Source organism: Macrobrachium nipponense, chromosome 2 (genome assembly GCF_015104395.2).
Source record: "Macrobrachium nipponense isolate FS-2020 chromosome 2, ASM1510439v2, whole genome shotgun sequence".
Lineage (NCBI taxonomy): Eukaryota > Metazoa > Arthropoda > Malacostraca > Decapoda > Palaemonidae > Macrobrachium > Macrobrachium nipponense.
In genome coordinates, this window is record NC_087201.1 from 63,175,589 (window position 1) to 63,202,851 (window position 27,263).

At 41.8% G+C, this 27,263-nt stretch overlaps 1 protein-coding gene across 18 annotated transcripts in view; it reads left to right on the forward strand.

Moving 5' to 3' along the window:
- The window catches only part of LOC135220649 (tight junction protein ZO-1-like), a 702,643-nt gene that overhangs the window by 532,401 nt on the left and 142,979 nt on the right, over nt 1-27,263 (forward strand). For all 18 annotated transcript variants that reach the window (XR_010315743.1, XM_064257985.1, XM_064257979.1 and 15 more), the window contains one exon: nt 23,307-23,478. Coding sequence is in view for 17 of the 18 variants with exons in the window: in XM_064257985.1 (XP_064114055.1) it covers nt 23,307-23,478 (172 nt within the window). In the remaining variant the exon portion in view is untranslated. The remainder of the gene's footprint in view (nt 1-23,306; nt 23,479-27,263) is intronic.

Consider the following 27,263-nt stretch of genomic DNA (forward strand, 5'->3'; position numbering starts at 1 on the left):
GCAATAGCTCCTTTCTGAAGGAGTTCTTCCGCGTAATCTGTCAATTCCTCTGACGGCATCTGGTGGAATGATTTGATTGGAGGAGGATCTTTGAATCCATACTCCAGCCCAATCCTTTGGACACTATGCTCTGTGCCCAATTGCTGAACCCCCACCTGTGGCGGAAGAGGAACAGCCTCCTCCTACCTGGGGAGCCTCATTGTTGATGGGCGGGTTGGCCACCACGCCCTCCTCTGAACTGCCTGCTCCTTGTCGCCCTTCCTGCGCCACGCTGACGAAAGTAACCTCTCGCCCTACCTCTCGGCTGTTTGTAGCCTTGAGCCTCATATGTAGGGTTGAAGGCCGGCGAGATAGCGTAGGAGGTGGATGGCTGTGATTGAGGGGACAACAGGAGGATGGGCTGGTTCTGCTTCGAACTAGCAGGTTGTCCTTGTTGGGTAACCGGGACCGCCTGCACAAATTGCTGCTGTTGCTGGTGGTTTTTCGATACGGCTGGAACCTCTTACCAGCCTTCTTCGGTTTCTTACCAGCAGTGGGAACGGAATCTTGTTTCCTCTTCGAGGAAATACCCCACCTAGCTCTAAGGGCTCTGGTTGAGCCTAGCAGCTTCGTGGTGTACTTCGTTGACAGCGGACTCTGGGAAGAGATCCGCTCCCCACATGCTAGAGGCCAAGAGTCTATTCGGCTCATGCCTAATAGTACATTCTTGTAGAACATGCTTTCGGCAGTTCCTCCTAGCCTGGAAGAAGTCAAAAGCGTCCGTTAGTACCGTCTGGAACTGAGATTTCGCCAAAATCTTGAACAGCGGTTCCGTAGCATAAGAGAGGGCAGCCATTTCCGTAATTATAAGGGAATTGAGGGACCTGCCAAACCTGGTTCGCGCATCAAACTCTGCCTGGATTAGGGAATCCGGCAGCCTTGGTAGCTTCTCGCCGAACTGGTCCATGGCGCAGTCCGGTTTGAGCTTACCAAGCGTGAACGTAGCTGGCAAGTTCTCCCACAATTCTCCGAAAGCCGGGAAGAGCGGAGAAGTAGACTCCGCCTCCCTCAACTGTGGGATGGGCTCATCCTTGAGGACTGCCTGAAGGGACTTCTCCACTAATTTCGTGGCGAACGGAAGAGAAACCTCCTCTTCCGTCGCGAAAATAGTGAAGGGACTCTTGTAGGCCTGGAGTTTAGTGTTCGTACACTCCCAGTCCTCAAGGCAGTGAACCCATTCCCGCTGAGCATGATCTCTACTATATAGGACCGACTCTCTAGAGATCTTGTCTTCCCTAGTCAGAGCCGTTACGGTCAGCCTAGCATAAACCGATGAAAGGCTGCGTCAGACCCGGAGGGTAAAACTCGAAGTCCTCAATCCTTCGAGTTCCACACTCCGGGATAGAGATCATCCCATCCTTGAAAGGAGCGTAGGCAGCTACTCTCCATGGGTTCTCCTGGAGAAAGCTGGCAGAGAGTCGTATGGCGGGAGTTGGAGAATCCCAGTGCTTGGCGCTGGGGAGACTGGAAGAGGAACCTGAGATAGCCCGGCTACTCGGTCCTCATTTTCTCTAACCCTGTTAGAGAGGTCTTGTATCGACTGGCCTGATTGAGACAGAGTGCTCGACAACTGTGCGAACATCTGCTTCGAATCTCGTCCCCAGGGCGGGAGACTTGCGAGCCAACCAGCTCGCCCACCTGTTGCATCACCACTGCTGAGAAAGCAGAGGGATCAAAGGTGCTAGGCCCTGCTCCTCCTACCGGCGTAGCCGGAGTGGAAGCGGTGGAGGCGGGAGAAGGCACTGGCTCGGCGGGAGCGCGAGCCTTCTCCTTAGAAGCCTTGCTTCTGGAGCTCTTTGAGTGAGAAGAGCTCGGCTTCGCTTTCACCGCATCGGCGTAGGAAGTCGACGACTTCCTAGCCGAAGAAGACGAAGACGACTTCCTCGAAGTTGTCTTGGCCAGAGTCTTCGGTTCTCTCTGTCCCTTCACCTTTGGTACAGAGAGAGCGGGAGAGCGGGTAGGGATCTCAGATCCCACAAAGCCTTGGAATGAAGCACTCGAAGAAGGGACAGGAGAAGATCCAGGAGCACCCAAGGAAAGACCTTGGGCGCCCGACACACCTACCTCAACCAACAAATCCTCCACCCCTACCGCCATGGGCTCGATGTTAAGGTCCAGGGCAGCGACGTCCGGGACCGACTCCTGGGAGGCTACGACCCCAAAGGATTGCTGGAGGTCTTGCTGGATGGAGGCTATCAGAGGGGCAGCGGACAAGGGGTCAACGTAACCGGTCGACTTGCCCGCAGGGAAGATCTGGACGGCCAGCTTCTTATCAAGAATGTAGGGCTGGCCTTTGGCGGCGTTCTTCCCGAAGCCGCCCACCCACGCTTTCAGGGTGGCGAGGGCGACTTCCCTCACACCAGTAGCCTGAAAGAAAAGTGAGATTAGCTTCCAGTGGCGGAACGGGGTTAACAAACTTATGACTAAGAGTTGTTAGTAAAATGATAAGGAAGTCTATAACGGACTTACCCCATCTCCCAGCTGACCGACCAGGTCGTAGCAGATGGCGCAGGCTTCTGGGTGCCAGACGATCATCTCATTGTATGACGTGGCACATGGGGCGTGAGACCTGCACTCATCGTGAACCGCAGGGGTTCGTACAACGTCGCGTTGCACGCTGGGACCTGACAGTTGGTAGCCTGTAAGTGGAAAGATACATGAGTACCAGGTAAACACTTACAGTCTAACAGATGCTCCGCTGGTGCCGGAGCGATAAAGTTAGATTAAACCAGAGCCCCGCCAAATACGTGTGGTAACTAGGTTGGTTGTGCCCCCTAGGCTATAGCTCCGCTGATGGCGGGGACACAAAAGGGAACCAACCAGGAGTGGTGGTAAATGGAAACCACGACGGAAAATGGCGGGGATGGTAGATAAAAATAATCATATTACACAATTCATTGTAAAATTAGGGTATTTCCTTAAAATAATAATAATAATACAAACCTCCCTCCGCCCGTCTACTAGAAGAGTGCGCGGGTAAGAAGCAAGCTCCCTTCCGGTAGCGGGGGAGAGATGTAAGGATATAGTAGGCAAGCAACCGACCACTAGTGGTGCCCACCCCGCCCGCTAGCGGAGCCAGTAATCTATAACCAAAGGTGCCCCGGCTGCGACGGAAGGCTCCTTTCGTATAGCGAGGGAGGTGGCTGAGCAACTGGGGAGGGGGGGAGGAAGGTCTCGGTGTAACACGGCGGGAGTGAGAGAGGGGGGGAGGGATGGCCTACTCCTCCCCGCCTCACCGACTACCCGCACGGAGACCCGGTACCTCATGAGTGGTCGCCCTATACCCCCCGCTGGGAGGAACCCCTGGCCGCCTCAGAGTAGGAGTGAGAGAAGGCAACTGAGGTTGTCATGACAACCAAGGGGTCCCCCAGCTCCTCCCTATACCAGAAGGGGAGGGCGGGGGCAGGGTAAGGTGCGATGGAACACGTGACCGCAAGTGGCCTAGGCCGCGAGCAACACAACCGTGAGAGGGCCACGTGAACCAGGCTGTACCAATACAAGGAACAAGCACCTAGGCTAGCCTAACACCTCCATAAAAAAATATAAAAATATACATCGAAAGATGGAAAAGACACTTTTAGTAAAAGAGAAGAAGCCCAGGAGGAGGCAGACTGTTCCAAGAAACAGAAGCCTACTCGGAGCCAGCGATAGCCGATGAAGAGCAAGAGCCGGGATGCTGGGCGGAATAATAATAATAGCCCTAAATACCAAACTAAGAGAAATGGTAGGAGGGCTGAACTAGCTAAAACTCGATGTAAAAACAATGAACGTAATATAGTAAGCCCATAAGATAAGAAGTCCCAGTATGGAGGACCGGGAATTCTTACGAGGCAGCATGGCGCCGCCACGAGACAACCGGGGAACCGTATATGACCTATTTAAGAGGAAAATACTGGTACCCGGGAGATAAAAATGAGGTAAAATATTACTTATGAGTTACTTAACTTAGCCGTGGCAATAGCAGAGCGTTCCATGGTAGATTATAGAGATAAATCCAGAAATAGCACAGCACAAGGAAAAATTGCGTCTTGACGCTAGCGCTAAAAATTAAGGATGTCCGCTAGGGGCGCTGCTGTCCGTGGCGTCCTCTAGTAGTAGTAGTAGCGGCTGCATCGCCCGTTGGTATCAGCTCTCTCTTGGGGGGATTCTGATTGGAAGTTCTAATTGGTGATTGTCTCGTGGTAGTGTTCCACACTCGCCCCTATTATCATACCGACACTTCTTTTTAAGAGTGAGCGAGTCAGTTTTACTGACATTTTCTTAATTTTGTTTTTCTCTGGTAATTTTAGATTAATTTTACCTAGAAAGAATGATATTAAGGATCCTTTCATAGGCCGACACGAGCTGAGCCCAGAAAAATATTTTTTCCGCTTCCACGCTCACTCCGAAACCCCTCCGGCACACGGGAGACAAATTTTTTTTACCGCTCCGGCGTAAGAGGGTTAAGAAATAATGATTATTATGAATGTATATTTCTTTTTTGTGTATTAATAAACCAAAATTATTTAATTTATCATAATATAATCATAAATGATGATCCCTTTGCTCATACTATATCGTAGCTTGGGGCACTGCGTCAGGCAAGACAGGGCACTCCTTCCTACGCAACTCTCTCTCTCCTTCACTAACTCTGCTTATTACGGCAAATTTTCTTCTTCTGTATGTTAGCTAGAATTTTTCATAGTATTTTCCGTTTTGGCATGAAGTAATTCTTGCCAAAACAAAAATAAACAAACGTAAATGCAAGAGAATGTCAAGAGGTGAAATTTGAAGTTGTACTCTCTTTTTACAAAGACAATGTTAATAAATCGTGATTATTATGAATTTCATATTCCTTTTTGGGTATTAATAAACCAAAACTTTGTTATTTATCATAAATTAAGATGCCCTTGCTCAAAGATCGTAGCCTGGGGGACAGTGTGACTTGTGCTTCAGGCAAGACGGGGCCGTTTACTTACTACGCAACCCTCCCTCTCTCTCTTCACTAACTACGGTAATATCGTATATATTATGATATTCTGTAATCATATTAGAGCAAATTTTCTTCGTCTTTATGTTAGCGAGATGTTTTCCTTGTCTTTTCCTCATTGGCATGATGAAATTCTTGCCGAAACATAAATAAACACATGTAAAAGCAAGTGAATGTCAGAGGTGAAACTCGAACGTGTAGACTACTTGATACTCCCCTCTGCGACCCACAGAATCTCTACAGATGCCATTTCTCGCAATTTCTTTGACAATAATTATCAAAATCGACGATAACAGAAGAAATATTGCATTTTCTTATACGGATGAATGTTTTAGGCCTATTGAGTTATGTTTATTAATTACCCTGTAACTACGAAAGTAAGAGGAATTTTGACGAAATATTTCGTATACGTATTCTCAATTGCCTTATGAAGCTCCATGAATTTTTTCATGACTGCATTTTTTGCCCTATACCCCCATATACATATATATAGGGTTCTGGCCGGCCCCCTTAAATGAGATGAATCTCTGGTAGAAGCAGATTTTCACATTTGAGAACTGGATTCAGTAATTCGGCGTTGGTGAAACTTTCATTAGATGTTTCTCAAAAGTAAGATGCGAGTCAAAAGTTACCTCAAGAATAGTTAAAGCTTAAGATTCATTCAGCACCTAAAAGGGAAGATGGGTTGGAAAATCAGTATGAGATCTGCTATTCAGTAGCATTTTCCTTTTACTGGAGTTCAGCCTTCAGTAATCTGCTCCATGTTACAGTTGAGACTAAGGGCATTACCACACCCACAAGTGTTGCATTATTGGTATACTGAACAGTCTTTGTTTTCCAGGCCAACAACCATATATTTCAGCTAGACTATTTTTCGAGTGTTGGCATTAGGAATGTAGTAGACACCCGGACCTCGATCGTATTAGAACTCAAAATAATCGGATCTCAACGGAAAATTTTGAGTAAATGTTGCATCTGAGCTCAACCAAAAATCTGGAAACCAACCCAAGAATCATATGATTTTTGTAAACAAAAGTGCTTCAGTCAGTTGCCACTAGTAGGTGTTTTCCCATGCTCATTTGGTGAGGAAAACAGTAAGAACCATAGTTGATCTTAAGATTATTGAAAATATATAATGTATGAGGCATTCTGTGACAACCTTAAAATTCTGTGAGATTTTTAATGATGGCTAACCCTTGAAGTGTCGATAGTTGTATCAATAGTTGGCTACAGTCACAACTATCGACACTGTAAACAAAACTTTGTTCATGAAACTTACCTGTCAGATATATATATAGCTGTATTTTCTGAAGTCCGACAGAATTTTAAAAACTTCCGACACACGCAGTGGTCGGCCAGGTGGTTAGTACCCATTCCCGCCGCTGGGAGGCGGGTATCAGGAACCATTCCCATTTTCTATTCATAATTTTTCTGTCGCTGGTGCTGAAAACACCTGTTTTCAGTACCTCCGTCTTAGGATTTTGGAAACTTCATTGCCCTAAGTATCCTAATTGTCTTTTGATTTATTTACTTGGATTTGTGGCTAGGCATACGCTATCTTAAATTGATTTGAATTTGATTCATTTTTGCATAAAATATCTGAATCTAGTTAGGCTAGTTTCAGACGGGGTGTCTGCAAAGATAGGGTGTGGCTACCGAAAGCTTCGGTAGATCCGCACTTGGTATGTACGAGGGGTATGGGTCTTGCTTCTTTGTTGAGATTTGTCATGTAAGGAGTGTGAGACTTTGTCTATTCCGTAAGGAAGACGTATGATTCGTATGTACGCAATTAATCAGTAAACATGTCTAATTCCGTAAGGAAGACTGTAATGATTCGTATGTACGCAATTAATCAGTAACAAAAGTCAGGGTAGTGAACCTGCTAACCTTCCTGTAGACTTTATTTTGCCTAACCCTGTAGTATGGCCTACGGGCTATGAATATGTCTACGAGAGGTGCTCGCTCTCCTTCATTGCTGGGAAGTGCTACTTCTGTAATTGTTACTCCTAACCCTGCAGTGTTTGCCTTCGGGCCCTAAGCAGTGTCTGTAGAGGAATTGCCCTTTCTCTGATACTCTTTCGATTCGTATCTTAGAATCGAAAGTGCTTGCTTTAGAGAGTGAAAGTGAAGTGCAGAAGTGCAGTGATACCCCTTGTGTAGTGGAGGGTGCGTCAGATCGGCCTCGTTTCGCCTCTAGGCCGGGACCTCTGCTTGACTCCCAGGACCCGGGGAGGGAGCATGTCGAAAGCCTAAGGAGGGTTACAAGGAACCCCCACCGATCTGGCGTGCCTTCGGCAGTTTCTGATGAAAATCCCAGACTGCCAAAGTGCGTGCGCGTGCACGAATCCTGAAAGATTGCTTCTCGTCCTCCGAAGCGTCCTCCCCATGCAGGGGTTGGAGCTTTCGGAAGGACTCGCGCCCTCTAAATAGAAGCTTTATAGAAGAGGACGCTTCACGTCCTCTCTCTCTCTCTCGTTATGCGTTTCAGTGAGAAGTAAGAAGGCGAACGTCGCCTGAAACTCGTGTCCGTCTTCCACCGAGAAATACGTAAGAGAAGTCATAGTAGCAGGAAGCTTTTGAGAGCGGACGCCCGGGACGCTCGGATGGACTCCAGGCGCGCGCGGGTGCACGCCAAGTGCGCGCCAGTGGACGCCAAGTGCGCGCCAGTGGACGCCGAGCGCGCTCCAGTGGACGCCGAGCGCGCTCCAGTGAACGCCGAGCGTGCACCAGCGCACGCCAGGGTGTGTCGCCTGGCTGAACGTTTCTGTTGAACTCTTCAAGCTCTTGTTTCAGATATGGGCCTAAAGAATGTTTATCTCTACCTCCGGTGATACCTTCTACCTCACCTGCAAAGAATGTGAAGTAGGCAGTGCTTCGGAGGAAGTTTAAAGTGAACAGACAACTTCTTCTTCGAAACCCAGCAAGACATCGGGTTCGTGAATTCAAGAGGTCTCTGTCAATTAATATTGCTTTTCGCATAGTGGATGGAGTTAAGGAAAGCTCAAGGGAAGATCTCGTTTGCTCTACCGCAACCTTTGCCATTCTGCCAATAAATTTAAGTTGCCACTACCGCAGTCAAGACTTTGCGATAAGGCAAGTTACGGGTTATGTAAGGCTCGATGTCCTGCACGTCAGGACTCTCGGCAACGTTCAGTGGGATTCTTGCAAAGGCACTCATCAAAAGGACGCTCTTCAGGAAAGCGCAAGACAGGACTTCCTTTGCCATACTGCCAATAAATTTTAAGCTTTAGCAGGCATTAGTTGTGATACGGGAGAGGAAGCTGGTTGGAGAGTTTCTCTTCCCAGGATAATTTTGCAAGCTTTTTAGCCCATCTGAAAGGGTTTTTCAGATGATAGATTTTGTTAGTTTCTAGTCGGGACTACGCTGCCGAATTGAACATCGTCGTTCTACCTGCCGTAAGCCCAGTCTCTTAACAGGATTCTTGCCCCTTCCTCGTTTGAGACGGGAATCGAAAAAAATTAAATGCTTGACTCCCTGGATTACGTTTTGTCAATTCAGTGACTTTCCCCCATTGACAATATACTTTCGTTTTGTCAAGTAAGTGGGTATCCCCTCATTGACAAAATATCTCTTTGTCCCGTAAATGGGTTAGTTCTCATTGACAAACATCTCATTAACTTGATATTGCGTAAGCGAATAAGCTCTTATTGACAAGATTCGGAAGAGCTCTCATTCGTCATTCGCAGACTCGTACAGAAATAGACTGTAGACTACGTCAATGAACGCTTATGTCCAGTAACATAAGAAGCTTGAGCTGACTGCTTCGATTCTCTTAAGTTTTGTTCATGAAACTTGCCTGTCAGATATGTATGTAGCTGTATTTCCGAATTCAGCTATATATAGTCTGCCAGGTAAGTATGAACAAACTTTATTGTGATATAATTTCATATTTTGCCTTGCGTTATTTTACTTCTGGTTGGTTCAAGTCCATATACTGCTTGCTGTAGTTACCTCTTCGGATGGCAACCGAGAGGTCTATTGTCTATTTTAAGGACATTTAATCGTTACTCCCTGCAGCCTTCCAGGAGTTTCCGATTTATCTTTTACCGTTGTATGGTAGTGTTCTGACGACACAAACGCATCTATATATTTAGCGTTTTCTGTTTCGCTTAAATATACCAGCTGAGAGTCTTTCTGCTCAAAAAATAACGGACCTATTTCTTCGTAGAATAGGGTAGCTGGCAACCCAGACATAAAGTTAAGAGACGACGTTCGTAAGCTGCTGGCTGCTGCTGTCACGCTGTGTCTGTCCTCCAGTCCAACCGAGCCAGTAACAGATCGGGCGCTGTCATGCGCGGTAGGTTACGTCTCTCTCTCCTGCGGGATTGACTGACTAACCGTATCTCTGTGCTGGCGGTTACGTCTCTCCTGCGGGATTGACTGACTAACTGTATCTCTGCCCTACAATCACGGACTTTAGCCTAAGATTGAGGGGATTTCTTACGTGAATGAATAAACGTTGCATTCGTTTTGCCTTACTATGTTCAACAGAGTTATCTTTTAATCCTTTCGGTGCTCGTTACCGCACGGTATAGAACTATGAGTCTACCGCAACATTGCACTTTTATATGCTCTCCTGCTTAGGCAAAGCGCAGCCTTATTAGGGAAGTAAGCAGACTCGGGGAGGGAATGGATGAGCTTGCTGTGGGGACCATTTCCTTCCTGAAGAAGTTTGTTTCCCCGAATAGACTGCAATTCAGACCACAGTTTTCTCCTACCGGGAAACTGAAATATTATTCAAGATCTAGGAATGATTCTGAACATCTCTCAGTGCGTTTATCACCTGAGGGTGATAGAAAGAAGGTGCCGGACATCTGGATAGGGTTTCAGATGTCTTGGATCTTAATCTGAAAGAAGTAAAAGCGATTCGGTAGTCCCTCCAGTCCTCGTAACGAGTTTTGGGAACCAGTGGTCCCAGATCAACTCTGATATTCCACAGCTCTCTCATATCTTAAGAAGTATCTTCTCGGTCCCTGTTCGAGTTTTACGAGAAAGCCTATTATAACAACAGGCGTAGAATGTAACGATCCTCTAGAGGTTCGTTACAGGATTACAAAAGTCCGTACGAATCGTCTAGATCGACGGCAGCAACTATTGACTTCCGAGTGGAATCTTTCTTTAGAAGTAAGTTGAGAGTTTGTGGAGACTTTAGGGACGCCCTTTCTTCTTCTCTTCGATATGTTGAGGACGAAGAGGCTTCTTCTTTTCTGCTCCCTTATTCTCGATCCGGGATCGGGTACCATTAAAACGCCATCCTATGATATTGAACGGGGATGGATATTTAGTCTCTTTTCCCCTTTTTTCAATCTCTTAGGAATGTAATAAGAGGATTTATGACGTCACGGGAGCGACAATGACGCTGATCGCCCCATGTTGGCCTTCAGGATCCTGGATTCACAGAGGTCACATACTTCCTAGTTCACTTTCCAAGGACCTTTTCCGAGAGAGTCGGTCTACTCTAACTCGAAAGGTACCTATAACTACCTATATACATCTCCGCTCTGAGTCTGACTACGTTCAGGCTATCGAGATGTTGACAGGAATAAGATTACCGTCTTCCATTTCCGTCTGAAGAATGGGATAAGCTGGCAGTCACAACTATTAAAGAATACGCAAATATGTTGTTGACGGCCTTTGGGCTCAGAGATTTGCGTCTGTCAAACAACAAAGCCCTTCACGATCTTTTGAGTTCTGTGGAATCTCGAACCTCGCTCATCATCTACTTTTTGTCTCACCTGTTTTCTCGGAGTCAGAACACATCGTGCGAAGCTCAAGGCGACATATAGTAGCCCTGAGTTTCTTGTTGACGAAGTCGGTTGCGTTTATACACCCCCGATGATCGTGTAACATGAGACCAGGTTGGACTGTCAGGCTTCTTCCTTCGGGACTGAATCGCCTTTTTGCTCCTCGCTCCTTTCTCCTGGCACCAGAAGCTCGAGTCAGGAGTTGATTCGCTGACGACGTTGGGTTGCGTTGATACACCCCCAAGGTTTGCTTAGATTGAATCGCCCAGGCAGTCCAGACACTCATCCTTCAGCGAAGAATAGTGCCTTATGGTCTTCAGGGTACAGCCTTGCTGTCCTTGATTCGTCTGACTGGTCAACTGGTCGGTCACCTGACTTTAGTACAGACGGACTGACTGTGCATGTCCAGATCGAAGCTTTCAATATGGAACTTAGACGTAGTCTGAAGTTCTTGATGTCAAAGCATTCGAACCTCTCCTACCTGTTAACTTCTTGCATGTGATCAGGAAGGCCTTCTTCTAACCACCCTAGATACGACAAAGAGGGTTAGTGAGATTTTAAGCCATCGTCACAAGTTTTGGCTTTAGAGAACACAAGGCGGTGTGCTCTCTAACCCTTCCGTTGTGGCCTAAGAGAATGGTCCCCAACCCGGTTTGTCCTTGGGTCCAGGGTAGCTTGGAAGCAAGGATGGCACAAGTTAGTGGGCAGGAGCCAGAGAGAGTCCTGTGCCCTGTCGGGTCTCTCAAGTTTTATCTACATAAAACTCAAGAAAGTCGAAGTCATTCGGGCAAATCTGCAGTGTTCCGAAAAAGACCAGACGTTGCCCATATCGAAGAAACAAGCCTGGCTTTAGTAGTTAAGGAGTTCTTTCAAAAATGCTCCTTCATTGTGTTTGCACAAAGATTTGAAATCTTTTTATCTGAATGCTCACGAGGTGAGGGCGCGGCCTCGGAAGCATTTCAACAGAGCATGGCACTCAGCAACATCCTGAGTACCATGTTTTAGCGAAGCAACTCTGTGTTCACTTCACACTCCCTGCGAGATGTGAAGATGGCATATGAGATCTGCTGCTCGCTAGGGCCATACGTGTCTGCAGACACAATCTTGGGGGCAAGAAGTACCACTCATCCTATCCTGTAGAAAATGGTTAGGAAGAGCTCTTAATTTAGTTGTTGAGTCGCCGACAACGGCGACTTCTTAACTCTTAAGCCTTAGTTAACACACCTTAACTTTGGCTAGGTTGGTCAGGTGGTGATTATATATTTATTTATATATATATATTTTATATTACTTCTTAGCCCTCATGGTATGGTCAATATGGTCTAGTCACGTCGTGGTCTCGCCCCTGTTGACAGATCATCTGGAGTGCACCAGCTATATAGGTCTCTACCTCGCTGGCAACTCTAGTAGCACAAGCAGACTTACGTGGCAGTAACCACGAAGCCAGCTATGCTAACAGGTGGAACCAAGATGTAAATCATCTGCATGCATTTGTTTCCCAAAATCCTTCTATTCTGTCCCTTCCCACCTCCAAAGGTGGGATTCAGCTATATATATATCTGACAGGTAAGTTTCATGAACAAAATGATATTGTTATGATACAATAAAGTTTGTTCAATACTTACCTGGCAGATATATATAATCAAGTACCCACCCACCTCCCCTCAGGGGACAGTGGAAATAAAAATTATGAATAGAAAATGGGAATGGTTCCTGATACCCGCCTCCCAGCGGCGGGAATGGGTACTAACCACCTGGCCGACCACTGCGTGTGTCGGAAGTTTTTAAAATTCTGTCGGACTTCAGAAAATACAGCTATATATATATCTGCCAGGTAAGTATGAACAAACTTTATTGTATCATAACAATATCATATTTGTAACCTAATAATGGTAAAAACCGTAGGTTATTCAAGTGAATCACTAGTGATACAACTTTTGATACTGTAAACAAAACAACTAATTACAGCAATTACCATGGATAATTAACATAATTAGACATTAGGATGAGCGAGTTCTCTCTTTGTTACAGGAGTAGGATCTCTATCCGTAATTCTAAAAACCGAAAAGGTCTATAAGCCTAAACATAAATATTTTCTGGAGAAAATTATAATTTGGAAAAGTTGAACGTACAGTGGTACCTCGACATACGAAAGGCTCAACTTACGAAAAACTCGAGATACAAAAGCAAATACAAAAAATTTTACAGATCTACATACGAAAAGTTTTCAAGATACGAAAGGTTGTTGCTGTAAAGTCCCAAGATTCGCCCGGACCACCGAGAACAATTTTAAAACTCCCGCGCCGCCAACTGAGTAAACTCGCCACCATCCTCCCGCTCTCCTATTGGTTCCTGATGCTAGTCACACCATAAGGTCCTGCTCTCCTATTGGTCAGCATCTACCCCTTGTGCTTTAAGTATTCTAAATGGTAAAAGGATGCTGTAAATTGAAAAACTTATTCATGCAATACATTTAAAAAAAAAAAAAAAAAACATTAGGTAAAGATAGAATAAAGATAGAAATGAATGGTTATTATACTGTTTGGTAGTTTCAGTAGTTGAAGAGAGATAATGAAAATTTATGGCTTACTGTGTAAAGTGATTGCTTGGCGATCGTTTGATACTCGTAAGTGCTGGATGTAAACAGAAGTTTGGAAGCTTTTTTTTGTTTGTTTATTATAGTTAATGGTTACTTAATAATTATTTGAAATGAGTACATGCAATACATTTAATAAAATAATTGTGAATTAGATATCATAAAATATAAAATAAATCAGACTGCCAACAAATACGTATTTTTTAGAATTCTTCTAATGTTTTATTATTACGTTACGTATACGTATGTTTCATTATAGCTGTCAGTAACTCGGTATCTCCATTAGGTAAAGATAGAATAAAGAATAGAAATGAATGGTTATTATACTGTTTGGTAGTTTCATTAGTTGAAGAGAGATACTAATGAAAATTTATGGCTTACTGTGTGCTAGGAAAAATGATTGCTTGGCATTCATTCAGTACTCGTAAGACGGGTAAGAGCTGAATGCAAACAATCGATTGGAAGGTTTTTTTTTAGTTTGTTTGTGTATTATAGTTAATGATTAATTATTAATTATTTGAAATGAGTACATACTGATTATTTATACATTTTATTGGCATATTCTAAGCTTTTAGCTCTTAGGTTTAGATGTCAGAATCATAGACTAGGCTACAGTAGCAACTGCTAACATAGGCTAGGCTTATTGCTAAGGGACATATGCTAAAGTCCTAATACGTATATGCAGTAAAAATGGGGTTGAACATTACATGCAGTTGAATATTACTCAAGTATGTACAGTATCTTGCCTTTTTGGAGTCATATTTCTTCCGTCGGATCGGCGTTGTAACCCTAGAACATGTGTTTTAGGCCTGGAAATATAATTTACTAGGGTGTTTTTGGAGGGCTTGGAACGGATTAGCCATTTTACATGTAAAATGTGGTCCAAGATCCGAAAACTTCATGATACGAAGGGCGCCTCGGAACGGATTAATTTCGTATCTCGAGGTACTACTGTATTTTACGGAATATAAACATTGTCATCGTACGCCATTTGCATTCGATATTATTTACATTCTCAAAATCTCGGCTGATTGGGTTGATATCTTCATTGCCATCACACTTGGGTTTAAAATTGGGTTTAAAATTGGCACGAGTCAAGAGTCTTTCCAAGTTGGTACCGCTCCTATTTCCCCCGCCGTCTCTAGTAGTCCACACGGACACCTCTGAGTGGATGGGGGCCTATTCTCAGTACAGGAAGGTTCAAGGAATGTGGTCGACAGTATTCCGCCAGTTCCAGATCAACATCCTAGAAGCAATGGCCATTTTCCTGACCCTGAAGCGACTAGCTCCGGTCAGGAATATTCATATCAGACTAGTCTTGGACAGTGCAGTGATAGTTCACTGCCTAAACAGAGGAGGCTCCAAGTCGAGCCACATAAATCACGTGGTGATAGCAATCTTCTCATTTGCAATGAAACATCATTGGCACCTGTCAGCTACTCACCTGGCAGGAGTACGGAATGTCATGGCGGATTCACTGTCCAGGACAACTCCGCTGGAATCGGAGTGGTCCTTGGACGCAAAGTCATTCAAGTGGATTTGCCTACAAATACCGGGCCTTCAGGTTGACCTGTTCGCCACGGAGTCCATCCACAAACTTCCATGTTATGTGGCTCCCAATTTGGACCCTCTGGCTCACGCCACAGATGCGATGTCCATAGACTGGAACTATTGGCAGAAGATTTACCTATTTCCGCCAAAAAACCTTTTGATGAAAGTTCTACACAAACTCAGATCTTTCAATGGGCAGATAGCACTGGTAGCACCCAACTGGCCGAAGAGCAATTGGTTTCCTCTTCTACTAGAGTTGAAACTCCGTCCCGGATGGATTCCCAACCCAAAGTTGACTCAGGTGGTACAAACTCAGACTGTGTCAGCTTCCTCAAGAATTCTGAATGCCCTAACTTTATGGACTTCATGAAGTTTGCGGCACAGAAAGATGCTAATATTGATCCACTAAATACATTGTTCGTGGAATCAGACAAAAGAGAATTGACACCCGGCAGTATGATTCGGCAGTGAGGAAGTTAGCCATCTTTCTATAAGAATCAGATGTTCAGACAATGACTACGAATCTGGCAATTTCATTTTTTAGAACTGTTTGAAAAGGCCTAGCTGCTAGTACCATTACTACGACTGAATCCGCCTTGAGGAAGATATTTCAGTCAGGCTTTAATATTGGTTTAACAGATTCGTACTTCTCGTCTATCCCTAGAGCATGTGCTCGTCTGAGACCAGTAAACCGACCTCATACGGTGTCCTGGTTTTTAAATGACGTACTCAAGTTAGCTTCAGATACTGATAATGAATCATGCTCATATATAACCCTTATCAGGAAAACATTATTTTTACTGAACCTGGCCTCAGGTGCCAGAATATCTGAACTGTCGGCTCTCTCTATATAACCAAATCATATTGATTTCCTCTCGTCAGGAGAAGTTCTGCTTTCTCCGGATCTGAAATTCTTGGCAAAGAATGAAGACCCTCAGAACAGATGGTCTCTGTGGAAGATTGTCCCTCTTCCACAGGACCCATCATTATGTCCAGTTATTACATTAAAATCTTATCTTGACAGAACTTCTAATAGGTCTTCAGGTCCTCTTTTTATTAGAGAGAATAGTGGAACCATTTCCTTGAAGGCCATCAGACAACAAATTCTTTATTTTATTAAACAAGCTATTCCGGATTCAGTTCCTCAGGTCCATGATATCCGAGCAGTGGCTACCTCAGTTAATTATTTTCATCATATGAACTTCGATGATCTCAAAAAGTGTACGGGTTGGAAATCGACGACAGTATTTAAACGCCACTATCTAAAGTCTCTAGAGGCCCTTAAATATTCTGCAGTGGCTGCAGGGAACATTGTCTCCCCTGATACAGCCTAAATTATGTATATTTTGTAATGTATATTATTAATTATCATTGATTTTGCTATTCATTACCTTTTGGTACTCCCTCTCACCTACCTGCCTCGCTTGTATTCCCTCCCTTTTTGCCTTTTTGTTACGGACTGGATTGCTTATCAACCTACTCCTGTACTTGTACATAGTTCATCATTTCATGTGTTATTATATTCATTACCTGTGCTGTTTTTCCTGGTGATGGTATGAACTTGGTCATATATTATTTTACGTTATTTACTCCTTGTATTTTGTTATCCTTAACTTGGGTCATTAAAACAATGATTGTAAGAAAATTTTATTTTTCCTTTCTCATAAAATTTTTGTTTTACTGTCAATTTACCAAGCTTGTATGGCCAATTCTCTGTTACTATTTCACTGGGTGACACAAGACAGTTCAATCCCAGAAAAGGGATTTTGACAAAGGAAAAAATTATTTCTGGGTGAAGACCTGTGTTGCCCAGTGAACCCATCCCTCTCGTTTCCTTTCCCCACCCTTTAGCTGGCCCAAGCTTGGGTGCGTATTTCAGGAATGAGGGTTCTTGGCAGAGGTAGTAGTGACGAGCGGAAGGTAGCCGTTGTAACGGCACCTCTCTGGTGGGGGATTTTGAGAGGAGAGACCTAATTGGCAAAGTATCTGTGATGGTGGCTTCCACTCGCCCCTGATGTTATACCGACACCCTATGATGGTGATCGATCCAGAGGTAGTAACTCTGGCATTCCATATGGCTTTTTTCTCTGGTATATTTAGCATTTATTCATACCTAGAAACGAGTGCTATAGGTACATTTCACTGGGCAACACAGGTCTTCACCCAGAAATAGATTTTTCCTTTGTCAAAATCCCTTTTATGGGTAATGTTTTGTATAAAAAGGCAAGGTTAGGGTAACAACTGGTGGTCAAGAACAGATTAATCCATTTTCAGTTATTTCTTATGGAAAAAATTCATTCAGATCTCGACAGAATCGAATCTCGTCGTTTCTTCTGGAACGAATTAGCATTGAGGTCCGGGGCTCTACTGTATACTGGTCCATCTCAGTGGCACAATGGTCAAAAGCACTTATATACTCATAGACCTTGGATTTAAAGATAGCTGGAACATCTGTGAACACGAGGTCTATTACAAGAAATATGCATGGCTTTTTTTTTCTAGGATTAATTCCTGAAAACTAACCCGAGAAGAGCCGTTATTAGGCTCAGAGGTCTGGATAAACTAATCCTTTATAATAATAATAATAATAATCCTCAATTAGTTAGACTAAATCAGAGGATATACAGAATTCAAGGGCAGACTGGCCATGTTTGTCTGTCTGTGGAATTTGAATTAAGCCACGCACTGCACTTTGCATTGCAGTACAGTGGTCCCCCCGTATTTCTATTTCATTATTAAAACTCAAGAAAAACCCACTAGAAATTTTTATTCCTGTTTTTTTAAATATTTTTATCACAAAATATATTTTATGATGAAATTGATAAAAAAAAAACAGGAATTTGTGGATATTTCTCATAGAAAAATACTGTGAATAGGCAAATTTTCCGCGACTAATGTTGGGAAATGTTCCCGAGAGAAATCCGTAAATATGTGAGTCCGCGAATCCGGAGAACGCGAATAACAAAGCTTTTGAATCCTGTGACTGAGTCATACTAATCTTCTCCGAGAGACAGTCATATATAGAATTGTCAATTATTTGGATTGCTATAAACAGCAAATACATAATCATTGTAGTACTTACTAAAAATCATAAAACAAAAAATCATAAAACAAAGAACTTCATGGCAACTACACTATAAGTTTTTCTGCCAGTAAATAGGTTATATCGACTTGCACATGTGGGATATAACAGCAGTCAATGAAGTAAGGGACATCAAGCCCTGGGATCAAAAACTCAGCCCAATACTTATTACTACTTACAAGTGTCGAAGATAAAAACTTCAAATCACCATAATTATGGGCACAGCTCTGGAGATCATGAAAACCTGACATGAAGCCTTGAATATTTTGAGTAAAGCACTCCTGCAATTTTTTTTTTTTTTTTTACAGTATTGAGTAGCAGGCTTAGGGTTTGGCTCAATGCCTCCCAAAAAAATTAGATTTAACAATATAAGATTAGAAGAAAAATTGATATATTGATTCATCAAAACAGGAACATAGAAAAATCAGCTGAACAGCAAACAAAAAAATACAACAGTATTTACATTATTCCCAATAATTTCACTAACTGTGAATAAAGCTGACCATATATCATTGAAAAAAAGAGCCAGAAGCAACTCGTTGACAAGGTGGAGCTGGAACATCTTGTAAGGCAAATAAGAAACTCACCAGGTTTGCCACAACTGAGAGAAGGTAGTGAGGATGGATTTAGAGATTATAAAAAGCTTAGAATAAAAAGATTAGGTAAAGAAGAAGGTACTTTCCTGATAATCCACCAAGTAACTTTTGCTTTCTCATCAGCCTGTCCTAAACACTTTTAAAAAGAACAGGAAAATTAAATTAAAAAAAGAGAGGAAAAATGTCTGATTATAACTTCAAATAAGGAAACTCAAACCCCAAAACCATGGAAGGCCACAATACAATGGCTGTGGCACAATCCAAGGTTGAAGAACAAGGTTTATATTCAGAGTAACCTTCTCTTAGAAGGGTTGCCCACCAGTGCTAAAGCATCCCTTCCATCTGCTTGTCTGATTTCAGAGCGTCCTTCTAGAAGAATTGCCTGCCAAGGAGTGCAATGAGAAAGTTAAGAAGCTCAACATTGATAATACTTCAGTACTTTTCTACACCCTTAAGAAAGCAGAAGCCTCCATTTCATCCTAAGTACTCAGTGACTGAAAAGGCCCCATTGCTTGGCTTTACACTGGAGTTGTAATAAATCAGCAATTAACCATTTCATCTTAGGAGAGGTGGATATATACCTGTAGCAAGTTGCCATGCAGTGATGTTAGAAGAAAGTGATGGTATTGTTGCCTGCTTGATTTTTTTTCTGCCAGAGGGTTTTGTCAGTATAAATTGTGGCGAGTGTAGCGGGAAATAGGAATGGGCCTTGCAGCATGCAATCTTTAACCCATACCACCTGGACTCGATGTTTCAACCCTCAGAAAATGAAGAAGAGATGACATTGTGGAAGTGTGCCACAGAAATGGTATAAACAAATGTTGCTTGATAGTGCTTTTTGTGGGACTATGCACTCTTTATATTATCACTTGACAACTCTTGCCATCTGAATCTAGAGTAGTCAAACCTTGGATTTTGTATACCCTGGTTTTTGTACAATTCGGTTTTCGCCCACTTTTTCCAATGAAATTTTGACTTGGTGTTTGTACATTTCCTTGGAATTCATACACCCTGAAACGCCATACCAAGAGTCCAAACAAAGCATCCCTTGTTCTCTCACAACCCATTCTGCTTTTGTGTTTGTATTTTTTATGGATTCTTATGCATTTTATTCTAATCCAGCTACTAAATAAGCCATCATAGGGTCAAATGAAGTTCCAAATGCTAGCCCTTCTGTAAAAAAGGTGAGAAACACTGTACGTAAAATTGAAGAAAGAACTCACAACAAAATGTCGGTGGTGATAATGTGTGAAAAGGCAAGAATGTGGCATGCCGATCTGAGTAAGAAAACGCCTACAAGAAGTGCTGCTGTTGGTGAATTTAAGGCCATTAGAGGTTTGAAAAACTAAAAAAGCAAGCAGGCATACAATTTGTGTCAACTTCAGTAATTAAGGACATGTTTGCAAAGTGGAGTAAAGTAAAAAAATTTTAGGAGAATTACCGTCCCAACAAAGATCTTGTAATCCATGTCCCCAACATGTTTAATGACAATGCCTTGTTTCAATTTGAGCAAATTTTAAAGAGACGGCAGAAACAAATGTCTCTGGACAGTTTTGTTGTACGACAGGGTTCCAGTGACACTCAAGCTGGTCCTAGTGCCAGTAAAAAATGAAGAGGGTAAGTAACCCCAGATAGTGCCAGTGAAAACCAAAGAGGAGAACTAACCCCAGATAGGTCCTAGATACCTGAAGCCCTTCTGGAGGGGATTCTCCTTCCAAACAATAACCTCTCCTCCTCCCTCTTCCCTCCTCTCCATCTTCCACAAGTAAGAGTGATGTTGAAAGTTTATTTATCCATTTCATTAGTCATTTATATTTATTTCTGAATGCTTTCTGTACTTAAAACTGTTTATTCTCTATAAAATGTATTTTTTGCTAATATTTTTAGGTGTCTGGAACACATTATGTAATTATTCATTACGGGTGCATATTATTGTTTCGGATTTCGTACATTTCAGACTTCATGAGATGTTCTGGAACGGATTATGTACAAAAACCAAGGTTCAACTGTAATATATATATATATATATATATATTATATATATATAGTATATATATATATATATATATATATATATATATATATATACATACATACCATATACTCCTACATACACATACATACATACATACATACATACATTTACATACATACATACATACATACCATTATATATACATATATATCTATCTATATATATATATATACTATATATATCTATATATATATATATTATATAATATATATATATATATATATAGATATTAAACATATATACACATACATACATACATACATACATATATATATACACACACATATATATATATATATATATATATATATATATATATATATATGTGTGTGTGTGTGTGTGTGTGTGTGTGTGTGTGTGTGTGTGTGTGTGTGTGTGTTGTGTGTGATGTGAACTTTTCCAAACAGGACTTTTAAACTGATTCAGGAACTATTGACTGCTGAGAATGTCTTGAAAAAACATTCTTCCCCACTTACCTCATCAGTAGGGGTGTCTTAGGCTGGAGTTCTGTGCTGCCATTTGCTCAGACTTTACAATTCCTGCTTGTTTTTCATGATAAGACACCTCAGGAAGTCAGTGGTAGATATTAGTTTGCATTTTTTTCAGAAAGGTAATTTCTAGGGCTTATGATAATGTTTCAGAGCAGATCTTCCTCCTTCTTAAGGACATTTATTGGCCAGTATGCATATTTTTTCGTTTAATAAACCTTAGTTTATAAAATTATAAAAATTTACACTTGGGAGTCCCAGTCTTTTTTCTTCCACCTTAGATGATAAAATCTTATGTTTATGAATCCCAATCTACTTTTTCAACTTCTAATGACTATTACTCAATGGCACCTTTTTACTCTATGTAGGTGCTATGTTCACAAAAAAAGTCAACATCCTCAAGAGAATTAATCCTCATTCATCATCCTCACATTTTGGAGGTGTAGTGACACTTAACAGTTTGCACTTTTAGCCCTTTCGCATGGTATCAGCTTGACACTATGGTGAGGTCAGGTCACATTTCAAGGTTTTTATGGTGTCAAGTTATTAATATAGCAGGAAATTTGTCAATGTGTCATTGTACACTGAATGAGCAAATGCATTCTACATCATCATGTACTGGTAGAAATCTGCATTGTGAGGCTCTGGCATCAAGCACAGTAGTGAATGTTTTCTTATTTTGTCTCTCTTAACATTTATAATGGAGTGTCAGGACCTAAATTTCTGACATACACACCCCAGTATGATAGGCCTTAACAAATGAGTAAATATCTCCTTGGTGAATATTCCATGACCTTTAGAAGACACAGTTGGTGGTGGGAGTGCTTAAAACCTGCCTCATGAAATTCCAGTTAATCAGAGGAGTGATACCACTGAAAGCATATGTTTCAATGGAAAATATCTTTTGCTTGACATTTTTGCTGATGAAAATTCAGATCAAAGGCAGTTGCAAGAGTTGGGTGCCAAGCACTGGAGCCAGCTGTATCACTTTCCAGTAACCCATCACTAATAAGGCAGATTAGGTTTAGAAATTGGTGTAACACCTCAACATTCAAGAAGAAAAGCATAGAGAAAGGGGTGTTAGTGATGCTAAAGGTTAGAAAATTAAGAGTACTTTGTAAATGTGAGAAAATATTTTTAAGAGGATATGTCAGAAACTACGCAAAAGGGTGGTAAATAAAACCCAATTGCCAGCAAAAAAAGCCACAGAATAGATGTAAAATCAGTCAGATAATGCAATGAATTCTTTTTATGGTATTCCCTTCAGCCCCTGGCTGCAACCACTTTTCATTCCTTTTCCTGTACCTCTGTTCATTGTCTCTCTTCCATCTGAATTTCCATGCCTTTCAAACCTACTCACTGTCAATTTCCCTTTCAGCGTTGAATGACGTCATAAGTCTCAGAGTTTGGTCTTTGGCCTAAATTCTATGTATTTCATTCCATTCCTTTCTATGGTGCTTGAATATTCCCTAGATATCCTTTTTTTTGCATAGAATACCATGCAATTGTTACATTTTTCTTCTGAAGTTTATTGAGATGATAAAGTCACCTTATATATGTGATTTCAGAGATAGGAAGTTAAGCAAAAATACTTTTCTTTGCAACCCTAGGAAAATTTTCATATTTTCAAATTAGATGTTTTTAGATAAGACTAGCAAGAAGGTTGTCAGTCATTTTTAGACTATTTAAAACTAGAATATTTTATCAAGAATGAAGGCTGAGTTAAGAAACGAATGTTATATCATGATAAACTGTTCAAATTACACTACTCTATCTTGATTACAGCTTGTGTTTTAAATAATTTCTTATTTATTTGTAGAATACGGTGCATTGTGTTTATACCTTTTTCGTTTAATCTATATCCTGATGTAATTGTTGCCATTATAGTTTTCAGTTTTATATTATTCTTGTATTTGCACTTTCACTAACTTCTCATATAAACTTAAAATTTTTTATTGAAAGCAGTCAGTGCATTTTACTAACATTCCCTTATTAATCATAAGGAACAAATGGTAAACCCAATTAAAAAGGAATGTATATATTTATTAAACAGACTAAATTTGTTGGAATGAATTATATGTATACTGCAATTGTATGTTAAGCATCATTGTTCTTTGGAAATTACACTGTAAGCATAATCTTTTTTTGTGAAATTCTTAGTATATATATGAAATTGAATTACAGGGGCAGGATGAGCAGTAAAAAGCTGTTTGACCAAAGTGTTAAATTAGAAAAGCTGTGGTCACATGTGTTTACTGCTATTATTAGTCTAACACAACCTGAATCATGGTTCCGTAAAGTAAAGGAGATCGTTGAGAAACAGCAATCTGGACCAGTTTGGATGTCTGAGACAAAGGTGAGTTTGAAAAGTCTTTTATTTAAATTATATTGGATTTGATGTTTTATTTGGTGTTACCTTGCACTGAATTATAGTTGTTATAAAGCCTGTGTTGTCCATCCAGTGAAATTTGTTTGCACTTTCATTGAAAAATAAATCTTTGAGAGCATATTTTTATAATTTAACAAGATACAAGTTAGGTCACATATTGTATTGAATTTTCATGACTTAGTAGTTTTGCTGTTTCTCTAGTTAGTAGTTTTGCTGTTTCTCTAGTTTGTATTAGCCACGAGTCTTTTTTGGTTCCTTATATTCACAGTACTTGTGTGTATGTGTGTGTGTAGTTTCCTTGTTCAATTAGTTTTTATTGAAGTTTGAACTTTTGGCTCCTTAACTTTATTACTCAGGGTAGTGTAATGTAGTAGATGTCAGGATTTTTGGGCTTCAATTAATGTGCACTTTTATTCTTGAATCCTCATTTTTGTACATGGAACTTACCCAGCAGATATATACTTAGCTATAGACTCCGTCGTCCCCGACAGAAATTCGAATTTCGCGGCACACGCTGCAGGTAGGTCAGGTGATCTACCGCCCCTGCCGCTGGTGGCAGGAATAGGAACGATTACCGTTCTAGAACCAGATTTTCTCTGTCGCGGTAGTGTCAACATACGTTGTTGCTACCTCCTGACTTGATTTTCGTTTTTTTCATCGCCATCGACCTTCTGGGCTGTCTTTTGCAGGGAAGTACTGGGTCTTTGGTTTGGCATACGCTTTTTTATTAATTTTTTAATAAATTTGGCTTCGAAATTTCGAAAAATATATTACGTGAAACTACCGAATTTTTCGGTAGACACTTATATTTTGCAATAAGGGAAATATTGATTTTTTTTTTTCACTAATACGTGTATAAGTGTTAGAACTTGATGAAGGAAATATAAGATCTAACTTCCTACTTTAGGAAGTCAGAAAGCATATAACTAGATACGCTTCCTTTAGAAGCTTTAAGAGCTCTCGTACTAACGAGCAGTTAGAGTATTGACAATTCTAGTAGTTGTTGCATCCTCATCACCTTCTTACTCCACAGAATCTACAAATTCATATGTGCAAATTTGAAGATAAATGGATGGAGCTCAAAAGGCGAGCTCTAAAAAGGTAAGAAGTGAATATAGTGTTCCCAGTGCAGTGGAGGGTGCGTCTGATCGGCTCCGTAGCGCTTCCAGGCCTAGACCTCTTCCAAACTCCCAGACCCAGTGGAGGAGGAGGAAAGTCGACAGCCGCAGGAAGGTTAGGGAGAACCCCCACCGGTCAGGCGTCCCCTCGGCAGGTTCTGTAGAACGTCCCAGACTGCCAAGGATAGCCATTGATAAGGCATCCTTAAAAAAGTGCGTCTCTTCATCTTACATCCGAAAAGACGAAGAATGTATGTTTGGAGCGATGATCTAGCGCGTTCTCTGAAAACTAAGAGAACACTGAGGCCAGCCGCTGCCAGGAAGCCGCGTTCCAGCAAGCTAGCGTGAGCTACGTTCCTATAGCCAGCAGCGAGGCGCGTTCCAGCTAACAGACTAGCGCGAGCCGCGTTCTAGAAAATTTTTCTTGGCGCAAGGCGCCTTCAAAGAGACGAAGCGCCAGCCTGGCGCAAATTGCGCCAGAAAAACAGACGGCTAGAGCAAGGAGCCTTACAGTAGAGTGGCAATCAGAACGATCCTTCCATTGAACGTTTCCGGGCAAGAGGCTCTTTCTAAAAGGGGTCTAGTAGGCGCTCGGAACTGTCAGGGCGCACGGGACCTTCCACGCAAGCGGAACGTTCCAGGAGCGAGTCTCCTTTCTAGCGTGCGGAACATTCCAGGCGCGCGGAACATTCCAGGCGCTAGGTGCAAGGATCCAGGCACCAGAATATCCTTTCTCTATCTGCCTCGGCAGGAAAGAAGGTAGTAGAGTATCTGCTGTGTGAGAATACGATACGGCAAATCATAAGCACATACCGTAGTTACTTCTTTGCTGAGCAACTCAGTTACCAGTATCCTTCCAGGAATTTCCTAGGAAGGACTACGCTTAAAGGGATTGTTAAGACAACACCTACTTAGCTTCTAGATTTATCGAAGTCTTGTTTCGCATTATAAGAACTTCCTGAAGTTCGATAATAATTTTATAAGATTCCTTTATTAAATGGAGTAGCTGGCAACTCTGGAAGAGTAAGGCATGTCGGCTAACGAGACTGCTATCGCTTAGACACCAACGCAGTATCATGTAGGTGTCGTATGAGTGGTCGGTAACATGTCTCTCTCCTGCGGGATGGAATGAATAACCGTGTCTCTCCCCTACAATCGTGGTTTTAGCCTCTGATTGAGGGGATAGTTAAGCAAACATAAATAAAATATTGTCTGCCTTTTGCTAAGAAGCTTTCAATAAGAAAGATATTACAACATTTCAATGCTGTTTACCGTAGGTAACATTTTTAAAAGATTCTAACGCAGCGGAACTCTATATTGTATAATGCTCTCATGCTTACGAAAGCATGGCTTATTAGAGTACATGCTTAGTGAGAAGATGAATGTAGTAGAGAATTCACTTTAAGACTACGGTATGGTCAAGTCTTATGCACATACCGAGGTTAACTACAGAATTCCTAGTATCCTTACAAAGGTTTTCCTAGATTAATGCTGTTTACCACAATGTGACAGTATTATAAAGGATTCTAATACGGCAGCGCGCGATATATATAATTCTCTCATCCTTTCGAGAAACGCACACAACCTTTTTAAATTCGGATATTGCTCAAGAGAAGTTGGGCGAGTCGGATGGGAAACATTCTCTTAGTGGCAGAAGTTGTTTCCCTGAATGGACTATACTACGCATATAAAAGTTTTTTCCCACTAAGAACGGAATTAACATGTGAAGGATGTCGGGTACCATAAAGGCATAGATGTTATGGCACATAACCTAAAAAGAACTAGAAGGAAGCGCCAGCCTGGCGCAAATTGCGCCAGAAGCGCCTGCCGCGCCAGAAGCACCATCCAAGATATTTTCTCGTTTTAGCGAGTTATTAACCTAAGAGTCCAGTAGCCTCTCGGACAGCAGGCTCGGTAACGGCAAGATTCGTTCCTGATTTCGTTACCCATTTAATCGAAAAGGGGTCGCTTACAAGGAATGATGAAATGATTTATTTTAATCACTTAGGCCAATTCCACGACACACTCATATCGCAAAGAGCATCGAGAATCTCTTTTTTTCGCCCCTGTTCGCGTTAACAAAAGAGAACCTATTTGGGAACAGACACGGAACGTAACGATCCTTAAGAGGTTCGATGCAAGATTTTGCATGTCCGTGAGAACCTTCTCGATCGAAGATAATAACTGTTAACGTATGTCTAACACTTATTGAAAAGAGTTGTGAGAACCTGCGGAAAGTCTTCTTCATAGATCTCTTTGTAAGGTAGAAGACGAACAGGCTTCCTTTAGACTGCTTCTTTTTCCTCGAACTAAGAGAGGTAGCAATATAAGACATCTTTAAATTTAAAGAAGGGGAATAAACTTTAGCCTTTTTTTTCCCCTAGTTATAAATTCTTAACAGATATTAAGATAACTGGGCGTCAAAGGAAGAGAGGATGTATGCCTCATTTTGGCCTTAGAGAGGTTGGATTCACAGAAGTCACGTTCTTCTCACAGCATGTTTCGTAAGGCTTTTCCAAGAGTATCTGGATATTCTTCAGAATCTATTATAAATAGACCTATAAAACCTCTCCACTCTGAGTCTGTCCGCGTGCAGACTGACCAGAAGTGGACATGAATGAGAGGTTTTTTCAA